The sequence below is a fragment of the Lemur catta genome, chromosome 4 (assembly GCF_020740605.2).
Source record: "Lemur catta isolate mLemCat1 chromosome 4, mLemCat1.pri, whole genome shotgun sequence".
Taxonomy (NCBI): Eukaryota; Metazoa; Chordata; class Mammalia; order Primates; family Lemuridae; genus Lemur; species Lemur catta.
The window spans coordinates 611,398-629,856 of NC_059131.1; the positions used below are offsets into that span (position 1 = coordinate 611,398).

The 18,459-nt window shown below is 57.0% G+C and overlaps 1 protein-coding gene across 3 annotated transcripts in view; it reads left to right on the forward strand.

Annotated features, from left to right (window-relative positions):
* Positions 1-2,284: 2,284 nt before the first annotated feature.
* The window catches only part of TPO (thyroid peroxidase), a 34,401-nt gene continuing 18,226 nt past the window's right edge, over positions 2,285-18,459 (forward strand). The window contains exons 1-6 of one of the 3 annotated variants that reach the window (XM_045548960.1): positions 2,285-2,509; positions 4,977-5,215; positions 5,986-6,086; positions 9,632-9,716; positions 14,675-14,826; positions 17,050-17,182. In XM_045548960.1, coding sequence (XP_045404916.1) covers positions 5,100-5,215; positions 5,986-6,086; positions 9,632-9,716; positions 14,675-14,826; positions 17,050-17,182 — 587 coding nt within the window. In that variant the 5' untranslated portion in view covers positions 2,285-2,509; positions 4,977-5,099. Of the gene's footprint in view, positions 2,510-4,976; positions 5,221-5,472; positions 5,558-5,985; positions 6,087-9,631; positions 9,717-14,674; positions 14,827-17,049; positions 17,183-18,459 lie in introns of those variants that run through there. The other 2 variants (XM_045548958.1, XM_045548959.1) reach the window with 2 other exon arrangements.

Consider the following 18,459-nt stretch of genomic DNA (forward strand, 5'->3'; position numbering starts at 1 on the left):
GGACACTTTATATATAAAAGCAATTTAATGAAGTTCCTTGGATTTTCTTTTAGGAATACAGACTAGTTAAGAAAAGTCAAGATTATTATGTACTTATCTGCCAAGGCTTCAAATAAAGGATGACATGAAGCCGTCCACCCATAAAGTACAGGAATATGAGAAAATAAACAGGGAACAAAATGTGCAAACACTGAGGGTCTGATGTTCCACAAAGCGATGAAGATTTCAGCAATTATTCCCAGCTCCACCCCCACCCTTGTTTATCTGATGTTTAGGAGGAAGGAAATATTTTAATATATCAAATATTTATAATCAATTGTTTTATGTGTCTGAAAATATATCCTCCTTTTTAAAGGATATATATCTATGTATGTGTCTGTAATATATATTATAAATAAAATTGTTATTAACATTTTAATGGCTTCCACAGAAGACTCTGGCAAGGAGCAGAATATATCAAGTGAATTTTAAAACAATAGTCTCCCATGTGAACGTTGATCACGGAGCGTCAGACAACACTGCTCTGTGCAGGTGTTCCTGCCCAGACTCAGACTTCCCCTTAGTATGGAACTGGAAACAGGAGTTAGAATTTTATAAAATATTCACCGACAAGATAAAATTAGAAATTTCCCTTCCTCCAGCTTCTCGTGTAGTGTGGATAGTTTGATCTCCAAATTGAACAGACGCTCATTTTCCTCCCTGACACCACGAAGCCCAAGCCACTCAGAAATAAGTTTCCTTTGCACAAAGGAGTGAAGAAACTGAAGATTTTTGTTGGTTTTTATGAGAAAAATGTAGTTTTACAAAATTTGCCTTCACTGGATAATGATGAAAAGAGTATTTTCCCCGGGAAGATTTGATACTAAAGTTTGTATTTGTATACATATATGATTCTTTCCGAAAGGTGCACTGTTTAAAGTTAATAGACAGCAAATGTCTTTTCTTACAAAAATGGAGCAGGCGGACCACGCTCCCAGCTGTGTCCCACCCAGTTCAGCCCACCCCGTCGGCGGCCACGCCCGGCATCCTGAACCTGCCGCAGACTCACACGGTGAGGCCACATCCGGGGACATCGGCCCTGCTCCTCCCAGGGAGACAACGACTGATTATTGCGTTATTGGAAAACAGACCCTCAGGTGTTCTCGGCATTTCCTTCCACCAGGCCCAGGCTCTTCATGGGGTGGGGGCCAGGTCAGAAATGATTTTAGTTTTATTTGGAATGTGCAGGTATTTCTAAAATCTTCTCAGTTTTGAATTTTAATGAGAAAGAGGCAAGAGTCACCTGCAGGTCTCTGTAGCAGCTTTTACTGAAAACTCACCAGCTCGCCCCCTACCTGGGCTTTGGTCTCACTCTCAGGGGGAGAAGGGAGGTTTGCAGGGACTCGGCCGCCGTTGAAGCCACCGTCCCTCTGTCCCTCCTTCTGCAGTAGGGAGCCCAGGCCGCTGTCACCCGGAGCCCTCGCACCACAGGGCCACCTCCATCCCCGAGGAAAGGACATTCGGACTCACACCTCCCCACGCTGGCCTGTGGGATCTGGCTGTGTGGGGCATGTCCTTGGAAAATAGCAGCCGTTATCTTACTAACGTGAACCCGTTTCCCTCTGTTCCTTTTTTTTTTTTTTTTGTACTTTGTTTCCCATTTGAACAATAAAAACAGAAAACGTTCTCACTGATGAAGTACTAGTAAAAGTGAAAATGTATTATTTTGGAAATTATCTTAGTCTAGGTTACTGAACCTGGTTGAACGTACAATGTATTTAGGAACATTTGGTACAAAGTGATTGCACAATGTGGAAAGCACTGCAAGGCCCTTCAGGGGAACCAGGGACTCTTCACACTTCACAGAGCAGCCGAAAGGCGCGACTGCTCCTTGAGCCGTCTGACGCCAAAGTCACGGCGTGTTCTTTTTCCAAACCTCAGGCGGCCACTCGACCACGCAGACACGCCCGGCCCTTGGCACCGAGCGCAGAGCCCTGGTGTCCGGCACCCTCGCAAATGCGCTGCCCTCGGTCACTGGGCTGACGGCCGAGGCTGCGGGTGCTCCTACCCGACGTGCAGGTTTTCACTGAGTCAGTCATTAAATCAGAGCCCCCAAGTCCCTGCTGTCGTCAGCTTCGCTCCCTGTGAAGTGGCCCGTGGTTGACGGACCCGGACCGCCCACTGCGCTCCCTGGGAACCCGCCTGCGTCCTGCCCTGCTTGGGGGGCGTCTCCTCCCCTGCGGAGGGAGCTCTGACGTCCCAGGAGTTACCTGGCGTCTTGATTAACCCTCGGGCAGCAAAGTCAGCTGGTTCCGTGGGTCAGTGATTAACGGCAAAGGGCTGCACGTGGGAACGTACCCGCTCTCGCGTGAGGAAGCTAGAACGCCGCATGTGTGTGCAGCCCAGCCGCGAGTCCGGGGGCTGGTGGGACGATTGCTCACCCGGCCCCCCGCAGCCGGGGCCAGAGAGCCGCAGAGACCCCCTCACAGCCCCTGTGCCCAGGGAAGCGTCTGGTGGGTGACGTGCACAGGTGGGTTCTCAGGGACACCGAGATTCAGAAGTAGAACATTGACTTTATAACATAAGACGTCCAGCGTCCCCATCATACGGTCACCGTCCCCTCCTCCCTGCCCCCCTTCCCCTCCTGCCTGGCCTGTGCCCACTCCCCCCTCCTCCCTGCCCCCCTTCCCCTCCTCCCTGCCCCCTTCCCCTCCTCCCTGTCCCCCTTCCCCTCCTCCCTGTCCCCCCTTCCCCTCCTGCCTGGCCTGTGCCCACCCTCCCCTCCTCCCTGTCCCCCTTCCCCTCCCCCTGTCCCTCTCCCCTCCTCCCTGTCCCCCTTTCCCCTCCTCCCTGTCCCCCTCCCCTCCTCCCTGCCCCCCTTCCCCTCCTGCCTGGCCTGTGCCCACCCTCCCCCTCCTCCCTGCCCCCCTTCCCCTCCTGCTCTCTTTCACTTCCAACCCCCATGAAACGCCTCTCTGTATTCCTGATTGGAAATCTCAGCAACCACACAAAACGGCTGGGGGCGCACACTTGCCCTGGCGCAGTGTGTGGCTGTCGGGCTCCGTGGGTGCCCACCCAGAGATTCTGCCCCGGTGCAGAGTCAGGGGCAGCCGCTCTCCCCACTCCAGCTCCCACCCCCGAGCTTCCAGGGAGGACATGAGGGACCTTGGAGCCAGGAAAGCCAGAGACCCGTGGGGACTGCGCAGGTGTCTCACGGGGTCTCAGGACCCCCAGGCGGAGAGAAGCAGGCAGACGTGGGCTGCGGCAGCTGCCCGGTCGGGGGCTACACGGGGGTGAGTCTGGGCCTCAGCGGAGCCGCAGGGTCCTGCTCCGTCTTGCCGGCCACCATCCCTGAAGAGCTGGAGAGTTGAATGAGGAGGCACTTTGCACGGAAAGCTCTAGATGAGCAGAGAGCAGAGAGCAGAGCGCTCAGAGCTAGGAAGGGGAGAACTCCCGGCCGCGTGGTCTTGGGGGGACAGAAGGCCAGTGCGGCAGACCCCACTTCCCTCGGAGCCCCCGCCGTGCGGCTCCAGGGGCCGTGCAGCCAGGGCCGAGCGAGCCCCCCACCGCCCCCGGGGCCAGGGTGCCCGGCGGGCGCAGGGAGGGCTGTCACTGGAACCTGGACGTGTCGTCCTGCGGAGATGGGGACTGGAGGTGGCTCTCAGCTCTGCTGCTGGCCGTGGTGGGGTTGCCAGATGCAGCGAATAAACATGCAGGATTCCTGCTAAAACCGAACTTCTCAACAATGAACAATTTGTTTTTGTTAAAAGTGTATCCTAAATATTACATAGGATGTACATATATGCAAAAACCGTCCACTGATGATGTGAAGTTCAAGTTTATGCAGGTGCCCGTGTTTATCTGCCACGCTGCTGTGCGATCTTCCGCCAGTGTCTGGCCTGAGTTCCTCTTGCTGCTGTGGACTCCTCTTCCTCTCTCCTCGGACTCCTCCCTCCCGGGTCTCAACCCTGGGGAAGGCGCCTGCGAGTGGCCAGGGGGGCTGCCCGGGCCTGGCCGTGGGGCCTGGGGCAGGAGGACGGGCCAGCCTGGGGTCAGGCTTGGGACTGTGGTCAGTGTGACTCTGGGGGCACGTGGGGAATGCAGGTGCCAGCCCCACCCAGTGCTCACTGTCCACCGGGGATAGACAGTCACTGCTGTCCCCCAGCAGGGAGGGACCTCCCTCCTCATGCCAGCGAGCCCACCTGGGCAGGGCCCTCCCTGAAAACCATGAAAACATTTGTACCCTCTTAGGGGTCCAAGAACCATCTAGAACCCAGCCCTGCTGTCTCGGGGGTCTCGGCTCACAGCCTGCGCTGCTGGTGCTGGTGTGAGCTGCCCCCGCAGGGCACGACCCCTTCCCATCCTGCCACACGCTCTGCAGAGATTTTGTCTTCTCTGGGGCTTCCTGCTCACTTTTTCCTTAATGGGGAAGAAATAGGCTCCGCTTAGCACGTTGCCTGGAATGAAAGTTCTTACGACGACATTGCGTTGGCCCGAACAAACCACTGAAGGCATGTGTCAGTTTGATCATTTTCGTGGTCAGGGACATAACCTGAACGTAAATTGACCATGGGACCTCTCTCTCCTGACTTTGAGAATACAGCCTGCGGACCCTCCTCTCGGGCTCTCAGCCTGGTGGTGCCTCACCATGGCTCCACGGGGACGGAGTGGGGACTCCCTGGTGGGTGTGAACACGTCCCGGACCGTATTCATCCTTCACCCCAGCAAACTGGAAGACACATTTCATTCTCCTTCTAGCAAGGAGCACACTGAGGGCTCAGGGCAGCAAACAGCCCACCCAGAGCTGCCCACGCGTCCTCCATGCCAGGCCAGTGGGCTCGGTGCAGCGTCCAGCTGAGGACAGGACGGGGCAGGAAATGTCAGTGTTATGAGGGTTGCTTTTTGTTTTTTTCTTTTTTCTCCACACACAAATTTTCTTTCCTTTTTTTCCTAAATCACGTGGCCCCAAATGACGTGGTGCTTTTTTTCCTGAACAGTGGGGACACGCAAGAAGCTTGGTGCAAACACAGCAACATCCTGGGAACATTCTGTTCTGCAGAGGACGGAGCCGGTCCCCTCCCTGGCATCTTGACTGGGCATCAGAGCGTGGAGCTGGTTATATGGGGGCAGCTACGTCCCTGGACAGCAGTTGTGGCTGGCATTTCACAAGAGTTTCCACCACCGATAAGGTGCCCAACAGCACACACTCGAGTCCCCGGCTGAGAAGAGGAAAGAGGTCAGGTTGTAAAATTTTTTATTTTCCCATTTTCAAAGAGAAAATCATCATTGAAACTTGTACAGCGGTCCGAGAGAGGCCACTATTTGGGCTGTGTGGCTCAGCCACGCTGACCACTGGTCATTGCTGTGCCCTCAGGGAGCTCAGCTCAGACGCCCGGGGCGCGTGGGTCGGTCCCCGGAGCAGCGTCACCGAGCCGTGGTCCTGTCAGATGTTCTCATTGGTGCCGCCCTGCTCAGCGACATTAGCGCTTCAGAAATAGCTGCAGGAAGGCTGAGATTAAGAAAACAAAGATTTTGAAACTAGAAATGATTGAATCTTCTGCTGTGTCTTAACAACTCGGTAACTCTGAAATCATTTTATAAGCATGAGAATGCTGTGAGAATTCAGTAGGCATTTAGGGCTTTGGTTATCCCCTTTATGAGGGCTAAATTCCTAATATGATTCACCTTTTGCCACATAGATATATTGGGGGAAATATGTCTCTTATTCCCAGGAATTATTACCAGTAATTCTGAACTGTTTGACATTATCGTGAATTAAAATAAGCTGTTACTGAGATATTTTGGTGATAAGATATGAAAAATCTATTTTCAAATCACTGGGACACCTGAAGCCCGCCCAGCCCCAAGGCTCGGACTCTCCGGCCGCAGCCCCCAGCCCTGGGCACCAGCAGCGCAGGCGGAGTGAGGCCGTCAGCAGCTTCTCGCCACGGAGAGCCAGAAAGCGGCTCCTCCTGCCCTCACCGCACTCATTGTCTGCCGTTTCAGTTTCAGGATGAGAGCGTGTGTCGTCCTGGCTGTCACACTCATGGTGGCCTGCACTGAAGTTCTCTTCCCTTTCATCTGGAGAGGCAAAGAAATTCTCTGGGGTAGGTGGCAAAGAAAACATGGTCTTTTCACCTTATAAAATTACCTTTCAAAATTACCAAAGTAGAGAGCACAGTGGTAACTTTGATTGTCAGTTAGGACCCTGTAGGGTGTGCTTCGTTATGTTTCCCGAGGGAACGTTGTAATTCTTAAGTTTAGAAGGGGTAAAATACTGGTATCGCATAATTCTTTCTGAAAGAGAATGGCTTTTCCTCTGAGCACACAATAGGAAATGTCCATTTGTTCCTGCTCATATATTTGAAGTAAAAATTTCCATGGGAGTATCTTTGTTTCTTTCCTACAAAATCATTTTTTATTAAATAACCTTTGTGATATAATTTCTGGAATCAATGTGCTACCATGTGAAATTAAGTTAAGAAAGCTACTGAGATACAGTGGTTAAAATGATCACATATCAAACTCTTTGCTTTTCTTTTGCTAAAATAAACAAATAAATAAATTCAGTCCCAAACCCTGAAAACAAGTTCCACTTGTGATGTGAACCTCAGAGGGCGTCTGCCTAGAAATTCCAGCCTGTGGACACTCTGGCCCTGGGACAGTCGACACCTTGCTGGTGCCAGCCTGCCAGCCCCCCACCCTGAATTGGAGGCCTCCTCTGTCTTCCTCCTCCCCCAGGCCCTGCTGCCCCATTCACCGTCCACACCCGCCCGGCCTCCTTCTGGGAGCCACATTTTTTCAACTTTCCTGAATACGGGAGTTCACGGCAGAGCACACGCTGTGCTGAAGCCCCTCGCAGACTTGTGCGCTCAGGACAGCCCCCTGCCCACGGCCTGCCCTGCTGGTCACACCACTTTGAGGTCAGGCCAAGCGGGGCCCCTCCTGCCAGCCCAGCCGGGGTGCTGAGCGTGAGCTGCAAACGGGGAAACCGGAGAATCAGCCATCACAGTCCTGATGCAAGAGCACCAGGACTCTACATTAAATCAGTTGGTCCTTGAATAATTGCCAAGCACCTGCTAAAAACCCGTGTCTGATCTGAGCAGCGGGGGAGGACCAGGGAGAGAACGCGCCCAGCCCCAGGGAACCGCAGTGACGGGTCCGCGTGCACAGGCGCCGCGAACGTGCTGGCTGACGTCCCTCTGGTGCCTGCGGAGAAGGAGCGTGAAGATTTCACGAGGAGGAGACGGAAGCTGGAGCTTCGAGGCTGAAGATTCCATGAGATGAGGGAGAAACTGGGCTTGATGTCCGGAGCTGCCGAAATATGCAAATAGGTCCTGGTGAAGTTGTGAAGGTCGAGATTCCGTATGCGGAGCCTGGACAGAGCCGTGGGCGCCAGGAGCTGCAGGTGCTTCGGTAAAGGCACAGGCAGGAGTATCCTTCGGCTCAGCAAGGTCACCGGTGACAGTGCAGGGAAGGACGGGGTGGCCATCAGGGTGGCAACCCCTTCTGCACAGGCGGCCCTGACGCCCACCCTTCCCGAGAGGCTTACGGGGGGAATGGACCCACGGGGGAAGGCGAGGAGAGAACCCTGCTGTGTCCTGCTGGAGGACCTGCCTTGCCGGCGATACCTAAGGCCACAGGCTCGGCCGGGGCCCCGAGGACCAGGACCATCCAGGAGAAGGTGCGAGTGGACGGTGGGTGTCTGGGCCAGGCCGGGAGGAGGAAGGACCAGGAGAGCCGAGAACGCACGTGGGCAACGCTCGCAGGGCAGCGGGGCCGGAGCCCAGCAAGGGCGGAAGACGAGAGCCCCGCCATCCCGGGAGCAGGCAGGGTTAGTGAGACCCTGTGCCAAGCGTTGTGCAAACCTTTCCTTGGAACAGTCCTGGGCGGTAACTGCGCTCAGAGGTGAGAAACGGAGCAAGGTTAAGTGATTTCCGAGTCGCTCAGCGCTTTGGTTTCAGAGGTGGGAACCGAATGCGGGTCTAGCTCCAGCACCCTGGCCTGTGACCGCTCTGCCTCGCAAGGACACCAGTGACGCCCAGAGGTCCAAGCGCTTGGTAACGGTCACATCTGGAAAGCAAGGCACCGTGGCTGACCTCAGGGAAGAAAATGTGAGCTGGGCTGCTGCGGCAGCTGCAAAGCGTCAGGAGGGGAATGGGAGTGAAATGAACGACCATCCCAAGCGTGTTAGACCCCGAGCTTTCGTGTTTGGGGGTGGGGTTCACTGTGCGTGAGGTCTGAGGGTCTTTCCCCTGCAGCCCCGGCGGGTGGTTCCTGGAGTCGTCTCCCTGGCTGGTCCTGCCACGCCTGGGGTCTCGCCTCCTCTCTGGGCTCCTCCTCTCCGCGTGGCTCTGCCACCCCCCCTCTCCTGAGCCACGTACACTGGCGGGAACGGGGTCCCCGGTGCAGACCCCAACCTCGAGCCCAGGCCGGGTGGAGCTGCTGCACCTGGCTACTCCCTCCCAGCCCTTGCCCACAGGCATCCACTCCAGGGGACACGACCTTGATCCCTCTCTCCCAGGCCCGAGGAGGGGACCCTCTGCACCAAGCACTCAGTGGCTTCGTCCCAGATCCGCAAGAGATGACCCGTGACGGATTCTGTCCTCACTCTGTCATACTGCACTTTATGAAACCGGGTGGCCAAAGACCCACTGGAGCAGGGCGGAGATACTAGAGTAGAAGGGACAGTGTGGCTGGTGGCCGGGGCAGGGAGGGGTGTTGAAGGTGCTGGGGCTGAAGCTCTGCATGTCCTGCAGGCAACTCTCCAGGGTGACATCTGCGTGACACCAGGCTGGGCGCTGGGAGGCCAAGGTGCCTGCTGGGGTCTCAGCCCTTGGAGGCTGGGGGTCTGCAGGACCTCCCACTCTCTAACAGTGTAGCGACCTTGTTCCTGCTCGTGTAAAATGATCACTAATAGTTAGAGATGTAGCACAGAGGGGGTCAGACAGCCAGTAATGCCAGGCTCACTCATCAGCTTATTTTCTGGAATATGCTATGATACTTAATTCTAAAGATAACTAAATCTACCTTTTAAACATAGTTTTATTTCTATATAGATGTGTAATGCTCAAAAACATTCTGACATTCTCTTTATTTTTAGAAATAAGTGTGTTTCCTTTGATGAAGTACTGATTACATGAAAGTTAGTTCAGCATCTCAAGCCACTCTGTGCCTTACAGACGCACTTGCCACCTTTCTGTCATTCACACTTTAACCTAGAAATGGGACCTTAACCTGCTAAACATTGCAAGTAGTAAAACAAATAACATAGAGCGTTTTCATTGGAAATCGCTGGTATATTTGAATAATTTATCTTTTGTTAAATGTACAAATAGGTGAATATGATTATGAACTTTATTACTAATTTAGGCAACTAAAATATTCAGAAAAGAAGTATCCAGAATCCCTGGAAGGGGTCTGGGCGAGTCCCCAACCGGCCCGCAGGCAGCTCTGCCAGGCGGGACTAAGGCCCCTTGTGCCGGGGACGCAGAGGCGCGTGGAGTTGAACAATCTCCCCGGGACCTCGTGGTCTGCCAGGCGCGGAAGTCCCGTGGCTGCCACGGCCTCAAGCCGGACCTGGCGGACAGAGCTAAGAGTGACAGAGCACTGGGGTGTCAGCAGTGTGTGACTGTGGGGTGTTCCTCCCCAGGGAAGACCGAGGACTCTGATGTCATCAGCGTCGTGGAGCAGAGCAGGCTCCTGGTGGACAGCGCCATCCGCCGCACGATGGAGAGGTGAGAGGGGGTGGGGACACCGTGACACAGGGGGAAGGGGGGGTGGGGACACCGTGACACAGGGGGAAGGGGGGGATGGGGACACCGTGACACGGGAAGGAGGGGTGGGGACACCGTGACACAGGGGGAAGGAGGGGGTGGGGACACCGTGACACAGGGGGAAGGGGGGGTGGGGACACCGTGACACAGGGGGAATGGGGGGATGGGGACACCGTGACACAGGGGGAAGGGGGGGTGGGGACACCGTGACACAGGGGGAAGGGGAGGATGGGGACACCGTGACACAGGGGAAGGGGGGTGGGGACACCGTGACACGGGGAAGGAGGGGTGGGGACACCGTGACACAGGAAGGGGGGATGGGGACACCGTGACACAGGGGGAAGGGGGGATGGGGACACTGTGACACAGGGGGAAGGGGGGGTGGGGACACTGTGACACAGGGGGAAGGGGGGGGGATAGGTAGGGCGACTACCTACCCAGTCCCCGGCAGCAGGTGGGGCAAACCTGGTGCCAACCTCAGCCTGTCAGCTGTGCTGAGTCCCAGATGCAGCCAGTGAACAAATCTCCCAACCCACCAGGGTCCCCTCCGAAAGGCACTTTCTCCTCACGTCTCTGGAGGGACCTTTGCACTTGGCCCAGGCTAAACCCCCACAGTGGGGCACAGCAGCGACCCCACAGACTCCTCCTGGCCCCCCGAGCCGTCTGGAGAAAGCTGTCCTACAGCCTGGCCAGGGGTGGAGGCCGACTGGGGGCTCCAAGGTCGGTATTGTCATCACACCAGGAGGCAGAGAAAACCGGCTCAGGCCAGGGGAGAAGGCCGCGCGTCTGCAGAGCGGGGCCAGGAACGGCCACCTGACGTCCCTGGGGCTCCCGGGCCCCACACGCGGACTCGGTCTTCCTGTCCTAGAAGCGCCCTTCGAGGGGCCGCCCCTCACTCCACTCTGCACAGGGGACAGGAGCCGAGTCACAGAGAGAAGGGAACAGTCCTGGCCGTGGGTGGCCAGAGTGTCGTGGGAAGGCAGCACCTGGTCCGTCTTTCCATGGAGTGGGTGGAGGGGGAGAGGAAGAGGAAGAAAAGGAGGAAGAAGAGAAACAGGGAGGAAAAGAGAGTCCAAAAAACCAAGGGGAAGGGAGAAAACCCCATACATCTGCCAGGTGACACCACATGCTTGTGGCTGTGACAAAGGTACACCAGGCCCTCTGGGAGCGTGGAGCGGAGGGGACAGCTGCTTGCAGTAGGCTGGGGACACTGCAGAGGCCTCTAAGCCAGGCGGGCGTTAGCCGGGCGCAGGGTGCGGCTGTGCAGCCGACCAGACCCTGTCTGGAGCCCAGACACAAACCTACGCGAGTCTAAGGGTTCGCAGCCAGGGAGAGGACAGATCGCAGGGGACAGAGCCTGCAGGACGGGCCAGCAGGGCAGAGTTTCGGGGCGGTGGGGCTGCGGCTGCACCAACACCAAGGGTTCACCCGAGACACCCAGACCCCGCCAGGGTGGCCCCGGCCTCGGGGGCAGGATCTGCCTGTCGGTCCCGGCTGGGCCGCCCGGCCAGGTGTGGCTGGAGGAGGGGGCCCCGGGAGAGCCCGGGCAGGGGGCGCAGAGGCGCGTGCTGGACCCGGCCTGCCGTGGGGAGCAGACGCCCCCCGACGGGGCCTCGCCACCCGACCCTGCTTGACTGGGGAACCAACCCTAAATGAGTCAAAACGTCACGTGCCTGCTTTTACAACAAAACCTAAGCCTTAATGACTCTTCTGGTGGCCGGAGGGACGTTTCCCTCTCTGGCAGCACAACTGAGCACAGTGTCTACGTCCAGCTTCAGCCCAGGGCGCGGTTGCGCCGTCTCCCTCTCTTTCTCCCCGGCGTGTCTGCTGGGACGGGCGCGTTCACACTGGGGGCGGCGGGTCCCGGGGCAGTGGGGACCCCGGCCGGGCTGCTCCCCTGGTCTGAATCACGGTCCAACCGCAGCAGCCTCAAGGGCGCCGGCGCGTGCGCTCAGCAGGACTCTGCTCCTTTGCCGCCTGCGGCAGCAGTTTCCGATACTCGCAATTTTCTTGTGTTCCAGAATGTGCTCGGCCCGGGGTGTCTGTACCTAGACTGGGGGCGGTGTGGGCGCGTTTGCGGCCAGTGGAAGCGGCCCAGACATCGCCGGGGGCGGATTGAACAGCTGTGGGGGCCTCGCTGTTTCACGGAGACAGCGCTGCGGGGCGCGTTCTCCCAACCCTGCGGGGCGCGTTCTCCCAACCCTGCGGGGCGCGTTCTCCAATCACTGCGGGGCACGTTCTCCCAACCCTGCTGGGCGCGTTCTCCCAACCCTGCGGGGCGCGTTCTCCAATCACTGCGGGGCACGTTCTCCCAACCCTGCGGGGCGCATTCTCCCAACCCTGCGGGGCGCGTTCTCCAATCACTGCGGGGCGCGTTCTCCCAACCCTGCGGGGCGCGTTCTCCAATCACTGCGGGGCGCGTTCTCCCAACCCTGCGGGGCGCGTTCTCCAATCACTGCGGGGCGCGTTCTCCCAACCCTGCGGGGCGCGTTCTCCAATCACTGCGGGGCGCGTTCTCCCAACCCTGCGGGGCGCGTTCTCCCAACCCTTCTGGGCGCGTTCTCCAATCACTGCGGGGCGCGTTCTCCCAACCCTGCGGGGCGCGTTCTCCAATCACTGCGGGGCGCGTTCTCCCAACCCTGCTGGGCGCGTTCTCCAATCACTGCGGGGCGCGTTCTCCAATCGCTGCGGGGCGCGTTCTCCAATCACTGCGGGGCGCGTTCTCCCAACCCTGCAGGGCGTGTTCTCCAATCACTGAGGGGCACGTTCTCCAATCGCTGCGGGGCACGTTCTCCAATCACTGCGGGGCGCGTTCTCCAATCGCTGCGGGGCGTGTTCTCAAGCCTGAGACTTTCAGACCGTTCATGGGGACACAGATCTGAGAACGGCTCCCTCCCTGGCTCTTCACACTAAGAAGGCTAAGCCAGCTGGAGTCAAAGTTCCCCAAATTTTAGCTCAAAATCAGATATTTTGCTGCAAATAGGAGCATCTGTCATTTCTTAATGCCTTACTCGTGTTCGGAAGCTGCGGTCTGGCCCGGGATGCCGAGTCGGGTGAACTTGGAGTGACGGGGGCCGGCTCTGCCCGGGAACGGCGGCAGGGGGACAGCGCGGCCTCTCGCCTGGGGGCTGACGCAGGCGCCTGGCCACACATGCACGGGCTGTGCGCCGCGGGCCGGGCTGCTGGGGACCTGGTCTGGAGGGACAGGCCAGTGAGGGGGCGTCAGCAGAGTCCTGAGGACCAGGCCATCTCGGGGGCTGTCCCCTGTGAAACCAGGTGGGAGGTGGCCGCAGGTGGCAGGCGCGAGGAGGTCCGGCTCCAGGAGGGAAGGTGGAGCCCAGAGCCCTGGCGAGACAGAGGGAAGCCCGGCCGATCGCAGGGTAGGATCCCGGCCATGGGGGCTCGGCAAGACCCGTTAACTTTTAGTTAATTAATCTCCTCACCTGTAAAATGAGCACAGTTGTAGCAGTTATGTCATAATGGTTTTCAAATGTATTTCATTGTATGTATTCGGTGTGCACCACGATGGTTTGGTATATTAACATATGTGCATGTTGGGATGATGACTACAGTCAGACAAAACTCACACATTCATCACCTGCCATAGTTGCCCTTTTGTTTGTGGTATGAGCTACAAGTGAAAATCTCTTAGCAAATTTTTAATGCACAATACAACATTGTCAACTACAGGAGGAATAAAGGTGAGTGCTTACCACAGCACCAACACTATTTTCACTCAGTGAGCACTTTGTGTTTGGGGCTATTACTAATAAATGAAACACATAGATAATTCACTTAATTACAGGTAGCAGAACTGAAAAGAACGATGAGGCCATTTTTCCCCAAAGCCACAGTGCTGTCACTCTGAGCCCTCTGAGCCCCGTGTCCAACTCACATCAGGAAGGGGATTTTCCCGCCGGCTCGCACTGTGCCCGGCCTCTGCACTGACACACCTGCCGTGGTCCTCACCCTGCAGGTGACGCAGCCTGGGCAGGTGTCCGGTGCAGGCATCTGGAGCCCCCAGAGCACAGTCCTCTGTGGTCACTCTGTCCCTCTGCCTGGGCCTGGCCCACGGCAACCTCACTGTCCCAAGGTGGCCAACTCCTCCTTGGGACTTGGGCGTGCACCTCCAGGAGAGGACGGCGAGGCTGGCTCGGTCCTTGGTGAGGCTAAGCTGCAGGTACTCAGGTGATGCTCTGAGCTGAGACAGTGTTGGAAGCATCGTTGCAAAGGTCCCCTCTGTCCAGCCTGTCCAGGGACCCCAGGTCCTCACATGCTAGTAGTCAGGTGAACCGTGAAACCCCTGGTTCAGTTCCCTGCAGTGGGAGCTGCGGAGAATCCAACAGGGCCAGGCAGGCACCTGTGGGAGAGGACAGGACAGTGGCAGGTGAGGCAGAATCATGTTCTACAGGCGTGTTTGTGGCTCTTACCGTAGGCAGCGCCATTGCTCCACTGCCGTGGCCGGTTCTCTGCGTTGGAGCAGAAGGGCGAGGTTTTGAGCCGGGTCACCTGCAGCCTGGGCTTGTGAGACCTGGACGGGGCTGTGCGCTGTGGTCCCCTGTCTCCCCGGCTGGGACAGAAAGAAATCGTGTTCAGGTTTGGGTGGGACAGACGGGCCGTCTCAGCAACTGGTGTGAAAACCAAAGCAGTTCAGACATGGAAGTTTTACAAGAGCAAATATTAGCCATTTTCTTCCCCGTTCAATACTGAGCATTATTCACACTTTCCCACTCCCTCTGCCAAGCCCAGCAGCCCTGCAGACCGGGCAGTGTGGGCTCCACCCCGCACACCACATGGGGCCCGGCACATCGACTGTGACATAGTAGTTACTCAATAAAACCTGCTTAATTAACTAGTCATTAAGTACCAAAGCAACTGTGAATAAATAACTAGCTTTACATCTCCTGTTTGTGCTGCAGAAACCTCAGAAAAAGGGAAATCCTTTCCCCGGCGCAGCTTCTGTCTCTCTCCAAACTGCCCGAGCCCACGAGCAGTGCCGTTTCCCGGGCAGCAGAGATCATGGAAACCTCCATACGGGCGATGAGGCTCCAGCAGTCGCGGCATCCGACCGGTGAGCACCTTGTGCTTGGGAGCGGCAGCCCCAGTGGGGACCCGCCAACTCCTCTCAGGTGGCTGGTTTGGGGACATTTCCTACTTGACACCGCAAGGGGTGTGGTTCCAGCTCCCTCACGGCATGGAAGCTGCAGTTCTGTAAAATGCTTCCCAGTTGCGGTATCTGGTTTTTGTTAGTCTGGAAACTAGCTGCTGCTCTGCTACTCAAACCAAATCTGGAAAACCAGTTTAGTAAGTTAAACATCCTGTTTTATGGTTTGAAATAATTTAGGGATTTTCCCACAGCCCCTCCCTCGTTAAAACTTGGGGAGCTCGTCATGAAGCCTTTCCAGGACATGAGCTTGCGTGGGGGACGCATGTCGCGGGAGCAGAGGACCAAACGCAAGTCTCGGCTTCCCGCTGGGGAACCACGGCCTTGCGGGTGACCTGAAGTCTTTGAGACCCGATTTGTCGGCAAAGCGAGGACAGTAACGGTGGTCGCTTGCTCAGACAGCCACCGGAAGACCAAAACATAACAAGGAGCACATTGCACTCCGTCTAGAGCCCCCTGTGGCCGTAAGGTGCTGCGGTGACAAGGAATGTGGGCACAAGGCGTGTTTGCGATTCTGGCGACGGGGAGCTAGAGAGGAGGTTCTCCTTCTTAATGAATTTATCGAGGTTTTTTCCATGCAGTGCCATGAACTACTCGATCTCTGAGTTCTTTTTCTCACGAGCTCTAGGTTAATTAGTGCTCTTTACCTCACTTTCAGAATAAGACAAACTTGGCAAAACCAGGATTAACCAGAATTCTCAGATCCTAAACTTAACGGTTAAGTTTAATTTATTTTTTAGCAAAGGTTCATTTGAAACGGTTTTGTTTCCAACCACGAGGCTGAGCGATGCTTCCGAGGACTGTGGGTCCACTGTCCCCGTCGCGGCACGAGCCGGGACTCCTGCGGAACAGCCACTGCTGGTGGGGACGACGGGTCTTCCCGGCTCACGCCTGGTCGAGGTGCTGCCCACCGAGGCCCGGGGGTGCAGGCGCTCAGGGGGAACACGCGGATGTGGGTCCCCGTCATTCTGTAGAATTGTTTTCACTCTGAGCACGGCCCTAGAGGGTTTAGAACGTAAGGAAAGTGACAGGAACCGGGCAGAGTCCTCATTGCTTCAGCGCCAAGCAGGACCTGTGCCAGGCTGCTTCCAGCACGAGTTTGTCACCACGAAGCTGTGGTCACTTGGTTCTTTTTAACTGGGCATTTCCCTGTTGTGACAGTTCACGCTTACTTGCCTGTTTGAGGGACACGCATTGTCCTCCGATAACTGAGAGCAGGTCACAGCCGGAGGTTCTTCGAGCTGTTGCCGAAGAGTCATCCACATCAAGGTGGTTCCCTGAACATTCGTCACTAAGAGACTTGTTTTACTTCTCTCCTACCTGCACGTGGAAGCCTCTCCTCCCTGGGTGTTCTCCCGCCAAACATCGCAACTGCACTGGGGTCTGGCTCATCGCAGCCGTAAGGCGTCATCTTCAAAGATGCACACAGTCTGTCTTGGAGAAGTAACCGAAAACTACTCGTACTGACAGACAGCAAAACCGCCCTCACTTTGATTTGTTGAATAACATGTAAATAGTGACAGAATTGACAAAAAAACAAATAAATGAAGGAGGGAGGCTGTTTTCTGGGGACTGATCTAGAAAGATTTGCGAGAAGGGAACCAAAACTCAGTACAAAGGAAAAACGAAGTGTTTGGTAGAGGATGGGCACATGGGAACGCTTTGTGCCCGTGCTGCACTCTGTCTAGCCGGGAGCAGGGTTTGCGCTGGGGGGAAGCACTGGGCACTCCTGCCCTTCCACAGACCCGGGGCCTTTCCTGGGCACCGAGGCCTCACTGCGCAGTTGCATTAAGTTAACCCTGTGACGCATCCCGTGAGCGTCGGTGACAACTGGGAGACGCGGCTTGCCGGGCTGTCCCCTGGGGATGGCAGTGCTGAGGTCGCTTTTCTGAAAGATCATAAAGCAAAAATGAGTTGTAAAAACCACATTCCCAGCAATACGGAAGCTCAGGGAATTACGTTAGAGAGCAGTTGATTGACAGGGAGGAGGTAGACTCGGGCAAAAGAGTGATTTAGGTCACACACGACCCCAAATCCAGGTACTGGGGCCACTGTTAAGACTAGAGTAGAACATTTATTGGTAGATCTGTGATCACAAATAGAGAGTCTATGGTTTCATTTCTTTCTCAGACGTCTTCTCAGAAGATCTGCTGACTGTCATCGCGAATGTGTCTGGGTGCCTCCCCCACATGCTGCCACCAAAGTGCCCAGACTCGTGCCTGGCCGGCAGGTACCGGCTCATCACGGGGGCCTGCAACAACAGGTACTGCCTGGGGCTTCCTGGCCTTCTTGGAATGTGGGATCGAACACGCTTAGCCGCCGTTGCAAGGGCCACACTGTGTGAGCCTCTCCTCCCCCCGGGAGCCCCTTCCCCACTCCAGGAATGGGCTTTGCCCCCCACATCCCTGGTAGGTGCCTGGAGCACAGCATGCCCCCCCCAGAACTTTCATTCCCAGCAGCAACACCCTCCTCTGCACCACCTGCACCACCTGTCACCCTCTCAAATCCCGCAAACCCATGGAACGGCCCCACTGTCCATCTGACGGACGCTCAGGCCAAACACTCAGGCATTGTCCTCCCCGTCCCCAAGCCCCGACCCACTCGTTTCAGAGGTGTCAAAGGCACTCGGCTCACTCCCACCCTGGACACACGTCCTCCCCACTGGCACTGCCAACCTCAGCTGAAGTCACACAAGTCAGCCCTGCGTGACGCAGCCCCCCCCCCTTCTACTAACCTACCTGCTGCCTCCAGACAGTCACGCTCCCCGCTGGGCCCACCCCCCCACCTCCCGAGGGCTCCCCTGGGCCCCCCTTGCACCCAGAGCGAGCTCTGCCCTCCTCTGTCCTGTGGCCTCCTCTCTGCCTCACGCCTGACCCTGCCGTACGGGGCCTCCCCTCTGTCACCAGTGCTCCAGGCTCCCCCAGCCCCGCAGGTCTGAGTCCTCCTGCCCCCTCCACCAGGAAGTTCCGTCCCAGGGGCTCATGGTGACCCCCCTCTGGTCGTGCTAGTCTCAGACCCGAAGCCTCTGCACCAGAGCCCCACCCAGCGCCCGGTAACAGGGTCCCACCCGCCACCTTCTGCCGCGTTCTCTGCTGGGATTTCCCCGTCACTTGTCCTGTAGTCAATTTCCTTCTCCTCGTTCCCAGCCCAGCCCTCCCTGCGTGTGCGTGAGGCCGAGTCAGCTCTGCCTGCTGTGCGGGGCTGGGGGCTGGCGGGGCCAGAGCAGGACGGTGGGAGCCGGGGAGGGTGCGGCCACCCAGGGCCGCCTGCAGCACAAGCCCCTCGAGGTGCACATGGCGCCGACGGGCCAGCCGGGAGAGGCTGGACTAGATTCCCAGGAGGTGAAAGAGTGCGCCCGTGTGCCCCTACCTGGGCGGCCACACCTGGCAAACACAGCGACCTGCGTCTCCCAGCGTCAGTCCTGAGCTCTATGCTCAAGTTCTCTCGAAGCTGGATGTTTAGAATTTCCCTTCTCTTTAGAATTCAGAATGTCACAAAGGCCACAGTGCCTGGCGCCAGGAGAGAGGAGTAGCCGTCCTG